General features: G+C 39.5%; 1 protein-coding gene across 1 annotated transcript; it reads right to left on the reverse strand.

Annotated features, from left to right (window-relative positions):
* Window positions 1–6,319: 6,319 nt before the first annotated feature.
* LOC143112120 (uncharacterized) lies at window positions 6,320–8,462 on the reverse strand. The gene is made up of 7 exons (XM_076274365.1): window positions 7,987–8,462; window positions 7,815–7,906; window positions 7,518–7,622; window positions 7,216–7,409; window positions 6,956–7,120; window positions 6,592–6,836; window positions 6,320–6,457 (listed from the first exon to the last, which is right to left on the reverse strand). Exons 1-7 carry the CDS (start codon window positions 8,162–8,164, stop codon window positions 6,417–6,419), a joined length of 1,020 nt encoding a protein of 339 aa, XP_076130480.1. The 5' UTR covers window positions 8,165–8,462; the 3' UTR covers window positions 6,320–6,416.
* Between the last annotated feature and the right edge of the window lie 744 nt (window positions 8,463–9,206).

Below are 9,206 nucleotides of genomic sequence, written 5' to 3' on the forward strand. Positions count from 1 at the left end.
CGTGTTACTTCTGAAAAACTCTGGCTCACCGAGAACACTGTGTGACCTCAGTAAGTTTTCTTCTCTCAGTCCCCTAGCTTCTATCTTTTACAACAGTACACAAAGGATATTGGTTAAAAAAAAAAGGTCTCTCCCTGACGCCATGGGCTGAGAGAGCTGAACTTGGATGTGAAATCTGCAAAGGTTTTTTAAGAGAGTGGAAAACAGGTCCATGCAGAGGGCAGAGGGGAGGAGTAGAGTTTGGCATACCAGTCCCAGCTATTCCACCAAGCAGCACAACTGTTCCAACGCTGTAATTTTAGCCTAAAAATATTACACTTTCTTTCCTCCTCCCTCTTCTTTTTTCCTAAATACTGTGGTTTTCTTTCTCTTTTTTTCTATTTTGTGGTTCTCTGTTAAGGTCTTTTCCTCTTTGCCAAGCATGTATGTGTTGCATCCCTCACTAACATCTGATGATTTGGGGAGCACTCCCTGCCATGGCAACTACATATTACGCCAGCTATGAGCTAATTCAGTAGGTGGCTGGCCCTGATTGAAGTATCATAAAATCTGACTCACTTTGGGGCCATAATATCCGGTCTACTGTCTTCTCACATGGAATCCCAGCAGATATCCTTTGTTGTCGTGTTTTGTTTTGGTTCTTTCTTTTTTCTCAAAAGCTTGCCAAGACATACTTAGTAATTATGTTCACACATAACAGACAATTACTGAAAGGACTGCCTCTATATCTCAGGGATCCAAACATGAACTGCTAGAGACAACACAATTACTGCACCTGGTGCAGAAGGAATAGATGTTAAACAGCAGCAGAAGCCATTAGGCTTGCAGGAGACAATAACATGAGACATCCTGAAACAATTATTATTTAGTTGTCTCTGCTGTCAAACTACAAGATGTTGCTATTCAAGTTAGTATTAATTTAGGGTGGGTAATGCTGTCATTTCACTCTAAAAAACATTGGGTTAAAAACAACCCAATTTCAACCCATCCACTGGGTAAATAGTGGTCGAGCCCAGCACTGAGTTATATTAGCCCCGAAAATTGGGTTGTTCGGTTAACCCAATGAGTTGGGTTGATAGTCTAACCCAAACATTGGGTTATCGTAACAAAACTGTTAGGTTAAACCTACATAATTGTTGGGTAGGCTATTTTATATAACCCAGGATTTATATTATTTTCACTGTCATCTCTGGGTTATGCTGACCTAATTTATGGGTTATTCTAAGTATCTTATTTTTCTCCTTAATCCAATCACTATTAATTGATAATAATTCAAATAAATGTTTGCAAAAATTATTAATGTTACAATATAATGTTTTAAAATCCATCCAATGGGCAACAATAGCCATGCAATGAAATAAAACAGTTCGACATTTATTTATTTGGCAGTTTATTTTTTGAACAGATAGCTAGAAAAAGCTTGTGATACTTCCATGAAGGCAGGCAGATTCAACTGTCCGTTTTGGGGATCACCCCTGTGAATCAAAGAAAAAAAAAGAGTGCATTAATCACTGTTATTTACAGAACTTTATCTCAAGATTTTCATGAACCATTATCATTGAATGATGTTGACATTAAAAATCCACCAGGAGACAAAATATTAGCGCAACACACTCGGAAACCTTGACCACCTATGCAGTTATAATAACTTGTAGCTTCTAGTTCTAGATGCTAACGTTACCGGGTAACGTTATCTAAATCAGTGTTTCCCAAACTTTTTTTCTGGGGACCCACTTTTTAAAAATGACAGACCATCGCGACCCATTTCACTTCAAATCTACCCTGCAACCACCAATATTGTTTTAGGCCACAGGTTCTGCAACTTTTCTATGCCTTCCCCAACCATACATTGCTATAGGATCTAGATAGATAGATCATGCTTTGAACACGGTTGTGTTGCATTTTGAGCACCATCAGCGTGAAAAGTTCGAAATGACTACTGAAAAGATACGTTTTAATGCGCATCCGAGAGTTTGGGGAAATTCTCGCATGTTGCGCAGTCGTCATTCGTCAGCATAAGCTTTTCCTGTATTTCAAAAAAAAAAATGTTGTAGGCTACATTGCGTTGCAGACAAATGGGTCCATAACACTGTGGACGTCAATTCCGATGTAAACAGCAAATAACTCAAGTTATTGTATTGTTGTATTATATTATATTGTATAGGCCTACTCGTTATATCAGAACAAGAGGCTTTTGCGCAATATAGCCGGAAGAATGTGCCTTTACTTTGGAGAATAGTGTTTAAAATTTAAATTGTAGCCTAATAATGCACTGTTTAAATCAGAAATAAAAATGTGAGGAGGTTGCTATTAACTTTAAAGATTGCATCTACAATCGAAATCTACATGCAAATTGAATGGCCTTATGTCCGGTCAATGGATGTCTGCTTTAGTTGACAGCACGGTCACTAGATTTTAATCGGTAAAGTTGAGGAGCTGGTATCTGTTAATGTTCGTGCATGTCCCTTGTAGGCCTAGTTTGCAACTGCGAGGTAGCCTACATGGCAGGCGCCCCACAGAACGGTTTCATTTTGAGAGGTCGATATCCATGCTCTGGCACCCCCTCTGCGATGCGTTCGTCCCCCAGTTTCATGCGCCAGTTTGAAAGCTTTTATGACAAAACCGTGACTGTGGTAGTTAACAAACTACACCCTAATAGAAAACTGTTGGCTTTCATCAAATGACAAATGGCATCAGTTAGGTTTATAACACAACATAAATTGTGCTGGCGACCCAAATAAAATCTCCTGCGACCCACCCGTGGGTCGCGACCCAGACTTTGGGAAACACTGATCTAAATGACTGTCTGATAGTGCTACTACAACCAGAGCCCGTCTTCTCTGATACAACCAAAAACACCCAGTAACAAGTTACATGGCTATAATATGGAGATACCCTGAATGAATTAATAAGATGTTGTTTGCCATTATTATTACCGTATGTGTGGCTTGTGAAGAGACTAACATTACTTCAACTGTGTTGGCTAATATTATCTGACAAACGTTAGCCTGCAACCATAGTCTAGGCTACAACCACCACGAAGCATATTTAATTAGCATTGATGCTAGCTATATGGTCTGCTAATGTCAACCAGCTTGGTTAATCAGTACATTATTAAATGTTTTTGAGAAAGCTCACATTAAGGATCAAGATACATTCTAGAATCAAACACATTTTGAAAAATTAATGATTATAATTGAGACAATAACTACAACTAGAAAAGCATTTCCTGAAGGAAATATAGTGCATGAAAATGCAAAAAATATGATGTAAAATATCATACAGAGTAAAAACAAACTATATTGGTTGCTAGGTAGATGAGGTTTAATATAGTTGGAGTGACTGAACAGTTAAATAGGTGGATAGTTTATATGGTTAAATGATTTGCTTGGTAGATACGATTTAATATAGTTGGAATGATTGAACGGTTAAATAGGTGGATAATACTTAACTTAGTTAACTTAGCTAATGTTTTCATTTTTAGTAGTTATGCTAACTAGCATGTTAGCAATGCTAACATGCTAACCATGTGACTTAGCTAACCTAGCTAATCATTTTTAGCAGTTTTGCTAACTATGCTAACTAGCATGATAACATGCTAACTATGCTAACCATTTTACTTAGCTAACTTAGCTAATCTTTTTTAGCAGCTTTGCTAAAAATGCTAACAAGCATGTTAACATGCTAGCATGCTAACTATGCTAACCATGTGACTTAGCTAACTTAGCTAATCATTTTTAGCAGTTTTGCTAAAATGCTAACTAGCATGCTAACATGCTAGCATGCTAATTATGCTAACCATGTGACTTAGCTAACTTAGCTAATCGTTTTTAGCAGTTTTGCTAAAAATGCTAACTAGCACGCTAACATGCTAGCATGCTAACTATGCTAACCATGTTAACTAGCTACAGTGGGTAGGAGTCATAGTTGATGACAAGTAACAGTTACAATGGCTGAACAGTTAAAAAGTTCAGTAGTTTAAAGGGTTAAATTGTTTAACAGTGAAATATTGTAGTGAGGACTTTTATTTTGAAACAGTTTTTAGCAGAGGAAGCAGTTGGACAGGATGTGTAGTCTTAATAGGGCCAGTTTGTATGCTTAAAGCCTGAGACTGGCAGTTGATGCAGCTGGCCCGAACACCTGCCATAGGATTCTAATTGCTTAACGGCAGTCTTAATAGAGCCATATTGTATGCTTAAAGCCTGAGACAGAGTATATAGTTTAAAAGTTAAATGTAGATAGTGTAATGGATGTTGATAGACAGAAAGTTGAATGGATGTTGATAGGCAGATTGTTTAATGGATTTTGATGGATAGTTTAATGGGTGGATGAGTGAATGGTTTGAAGAGGATGAATGGATAGAAAGTTGGAGGAAATGTGTCTTATATCCTTGTAGAATGGAGAGACAGAGAGAGTTGGTCTAGTTCAGTTGAAAGCAGTTGATACAGGTGCAATCAGTTGAACTGATTCTTTGATGGGGCCTAGATGAGCAGCTGGAAGATGATACCAGGTGCAAATCAAGTTAATTAGTCCATTGTGATGTCATCAGCCCATGTTAAGTCTATGGGGAAATTTTGAGCAGTTTTTAATTAATAGTTTTAAGGTAGGATTTTCTCCCATCTAACGGTGAAATTGTATTTTGCATTCAAACGAATAGTGCTCTCTAGTGCCTCGCGTTTTCAAATGAGTATTGCAACTACGGTAGCCGTTATGCGTCAAGAAGGTATGACAATGTCTTCCACTTCGTCGAGTTTTCTCTCGGGTGATGAGGTTTGTTATTTCAAAGAAATTCAAAGAAATTACAAACTGCATTGAATTATTAGCGTGAGCATGTAATTACTCCTCGAGCAAGATAGTGAATTATGTTGCCATGTTTATGTTTTTTTGTTTGTAGCCTGCCATTACTAGCCTATGTCGTAGCTAGGGTTAGCTAACAACTTGACACACAACGAACAAGCGAATGTTACAGTAACGTTATGAATCACAGACTGTGAAAAGCATGAACTATAGTACTGTAGTGATACATTCTATATCCGTTTATTTTTCGATATACGTGCATCGTTAGATATCATCAGGTGAATCAACGGTAGGGAGAGGGAGAGCAAGAGGACGAGGACAGAGAGGCAGTGGATCGGTGGGAGCTAGGCGAGGAGGACGAGGAAGAGGAGAACGAGAGTCACAACCACGACGAGGAAGACGCCCGGCCGCTACAAGAGACGATCTTGAAAGAATCGAAGGTTTCCAAAGGCAGAGAAGAGAAGCGACAGAGGTTTGTACAATTTATATGGCTAGCTGCAGCAATTAATTTTCATTCTCTGCCCAATCCTATCCTATGTATGTAGCGAAAGTCACAATGTAAGCTAATGGAGTGTTTTTGTAAACAAATTTCTATAGAAAATGTTGCAGAGATTCATGTTTCTTTTGCACACCAATACAGTTCTCTTTTGTCAACATTGAGACATGGGATCCCTGCATTGCCTCCAGTGCATTATATGTTGTTCAACTTGTTGGCTACATAGGCCTAGGTCTACCTAATACCTACCTTTATGCCTAATGGCCTAACCCTATCTTATTTCCTTTCATTTCTTCAGAGACTTCTGCAGGAGATGAGCCTTGAGGATCACAGACGCCTCACAGCTGGACTGTTGGAGAGGCAGCCGGGTCTGATCTTTGATCTATTGATGGAGCATCAGCAAAGACATGGTGCCCCCACATCTGCAGAGGTACCAGGGGTACCTTGGTGTACCTGTGGCCACTGCAGAGACATGCCTACGGACAGGGAGCGAAAATGCTGTGGACAAGACCCTGCTCACTGTGTGAGCCTCCTGCCACATTTTACGCAGTACTGCCTGGATGAGGGTTATCTGCGGATACATAGGCAGTATCGGGAGGATCTCACAGCATTTGGAAATGTAAGGGAGCCCGGTGATGACAACCGTGAATACAGGCATGCAGCTTATAGACACTTTATTTTCTGGCAGCATGGCTCATTAGGACAGGGGAACAGGAGAGTGATTCCCAGCTGCTGTGTTTGCAGGATTAGGGAAAAATTCCCAGACCCTCAGGGACAATACACTGGCTACATTCCAGGGATCTAAGAGATTGCCATTAGTATTTTGTGAATATTGTAAATAGTTATATTGATATATATATATATATATATATATATATATACTTTGTATTCTTTGGAGTTCTGTTGACTTCTAACTTTGTTACAAAAATTAAAAGATTTGTTATTTGACTTGTGCTGTATTTGTTCTACACTATGGAGAGAAAAATGTCAAAATTAGGTGCAATAACAATTTGATACACAACACAATTTAAATGAATGTTTGAAAACTCCAATATAGATTTATTTATGTTTACAGAAAAAAACCCTCATGTATTTACACCTCAAACACCAGCAAAACAACAGCTCAATCTGCCTCCAAGTTGGTAGCAGCATGGAAGGCTGATCCTGTGAAAGACAAGGAGTGCCATTAGTCTTGTGCACAGAATGGATTATCATTAACATGCATACACACAATTCAGTATCGGTTAGAGGCAAAGGTAATGAGCTGAAATAACAGCATGTAGATGTTTGTCACTTACCCAGACCTCTGCTGACCTGTGTCCGTACCAACTCTGATGTCGGTGGTGGAGGTATCGGGGGCACAACACCAAGCCGCCTGGGGTCATCCGGGCGTAGGGTCCTCTTTCGCGGCATTCCAACTCCACTTGTGACTCTCCCTTTCAAGATGCGTGCTTGCAACTCATGGATGTAACCATAAGATTTCTCACACTTCAAGGCGTAAAGGCTATATCTTCTTGCATTTTTGTTGTACTTCTTCCGAAAACTTAATTAAATAAAGACAGTCATTTAGTCATTATGACAACTTAATTGTCATACTTGTAAGACAACATGAATATGCAATTATTTGAATACAACAGAAATTTTGATGAGAGTCTGACATACACTTGTTGGCCCTCTGCCGTTCTGTATGTTGGCCGTTCACGGTGGAAATTGTAGTCCAGTGCTGCGAGCAAAACTCTTGAATCATACACTCGAGGAGTGAAGGCCTGGCGCTTGCTGGCATACATCAGAATATGATTCTGAAATGATTCAAGATGTGCTGTTGATCTGGATGAATAAAAAAGAAAAATTAGAGCCAAACACACACACACACGATTTACGGCTCTGTGACAGCTCTTTAACCTCATGTCCCCACACTTCACCTGAAGCGCAGATACTTGTGAACCTCCTTCTGCCAGCGTTTGTTGAGGACGATGTCCACTAGCGCTTTGTGGCTCTTGGAATCTCTTTCAATCCATTTTTTACCCTGAATGTCTTCAAGGTGATCGTGTTGGCAGCTTCCCGTTTCCCAGTTGTGATGGTTGCAAACATGATGCAAAACTCCAATCCAAAGTGACTGAGGAGAGTAAAATAAATAAACACAAAAACAAAACAAAATGATCATGTCACAGGTATTTGAATCATAGAACTTATTGAATTAAAAAACTATATTAATCCTGCTTACAAGAAACTGCTGAAATGTCTCTGCTGTCTTGCAGCACCACCAGAAATGGTTAACAATATCCCTCAGCCAATGAAGGAGAAGGGACTGTCCTTTCACCTTTCCTGCCTTACGGGGATAAACAAAACACAAACAATGCAAGTTATTCCATACATGCATTTTGCATGCACGATGATCCCACCAACATACAGGTAGGAACAGGACAGTGTTCATAATGAAAATAATCTTGAATTTCCCCTGGGGATCAATAAAGTATCTATCTATCTATCTATCTATGAAATTAGATGTATTAGAACTTACAGCAGCAATCTTTTTAGACAGATTTTTGGCACCATGCCACATGTCCAGGCTGTGGTGAATTCTCAGATCCTTATATCTGCCTTTGTCTGGGTCTGTGTAAGGAATCATTTTATTTGCAAATGTCTCAATCAGCAATATTTGTATTCAAACATTTTATCTGATGACCACTTACTCAAAAGGGCTCCAATCTGGACATGAGCATCCGTGCAGAACTCCACTACTTTTATCTCTTGGGTAAGCTTGTCCACAGTCTGGATAAACCCCTCCTTCTCCATGATATTGGAGTTCCAGTTGGTCTGCCGCTTGTCTATAGTGGCCACATGAAGGATTTCCTTAGACTCAAGCTCCATAAGCCCTCCATCACCTGGCCCCGTCCTACCTGTCCAATCTCCTCACCCCCAATCGACCCTCCCGAGCCCTTCGATCCTCCTCCACACTCACTCTGATCACCAAACCATCAAGACTTACAACCTTCGGCGACAGAGCCTTCTCCTCAGCAGAACCCCGACTCTGGAACTCACTCCCCCAATCTGTCCGTGACTCCCCCTCACTTTCAACATTCAAATCCCGTTTAAAAACATACCTCTTCTCGCAAGCCTACGACCTCCCCTACCCACAACCATAACCTGTGACTGTTATTGCTCATGTCTTGTCCTGGATGTCTGTATTATTATTATTCATTCCTCATTCCATTACTGCTCTTGTCTTTGATGCTTGTACCATTATGATTTACTTTTTATTCATCAATTCATTGCTGCTCTTGTGTGTGTGTCTGTGTGTGTCTGTGCATGTGTGTGTGTGTGTGTGTGTGTATGTATGTGGTACTGTTGTCCTTCTCTGTTTCCCAATTCTGTAAGTGACTTTGGGTCTTTGAAAAGCACTATACAAATAAAATGAATTATTATTATTATTATTACAATCTTTCAAGAATCTTTCACAAATCTTGTCAAAGTTGTTTGGTGTAAGGTGTCCATTACCTGTTACCTGAAAATGTGCTCACCTGAATCCACTTGGTTTACTGTACCTGTTACTTGAAAAAATGAGTTCACCTACCTGAGTATACTTACCTGTGACCTGAGTCTTAGAAGAAAGTTACACTTCACTCCTTAACTAGAACACTAATGAATCTATTGCACCTACCTTATGTCTACTGCATATTTGTTTACATAGTAATGCACTAATGACCAAAGAATGTACTTTTCAGACTCCTTGCGAGTGCCTTAAGCACAATCACCTTGCTCATGAAGTTATTGAATGCCATATGTTTTAAGTGTTTGTAAGCACACCTTGTTCATGAAGTTATTGAATGTCATATGTTTTAAGTGTTTGTAAGCACAAGAGTTCCATTTACAAAATGAATACTGTGTGTTTATGAGATGCCACTTTCTCTTA

The sequence above is a fragment of the Alosa pseudoharengus genome, unplaced genomic scaffold (assembly GCF_046254945.1).
Source record: "Alosa pseudoharengus isolate Yale_2024_CS ecotype anadromous, Long Island Sound unplaced genomic scaffold, YU_APseudo_1.1 YU_APseudo_1.1_scf_8, whole genome shotgun sequence".
In the NCBI taxonomy this organism is placed as follows: Eukaryota; Metazoa; Chordata; class Actinopteri; order Clupeiformes; family Clupeidae; genus Alosa; species Alosa pseudoharengus.

Bases quoted from the DNA above. Each gene is read 5' to 3' on its own strand.
- LOC143112120 (XM_076274365.1), bottom strand. From the start codon at position 8,164: ATGGAGCTTGAGTCTAAGGAAATCCTTCATGTGGCCACTATAGACAAG. The intron at 6,837-6,955 runs GTATGTCAGACT...TATTTAATTAAG, and splicing joins ACGGCAGAGGGCCAACAAGT to TTTTCGGAAGAAGTACAACA. The intron at 6,458-6,591 runs GTAAGTGACAAA...TGTCTTTCACAG, and splicing joins ACAGGTCAGCAGAGGTCTGG to GATCAGCCTTCCATGCTGCT.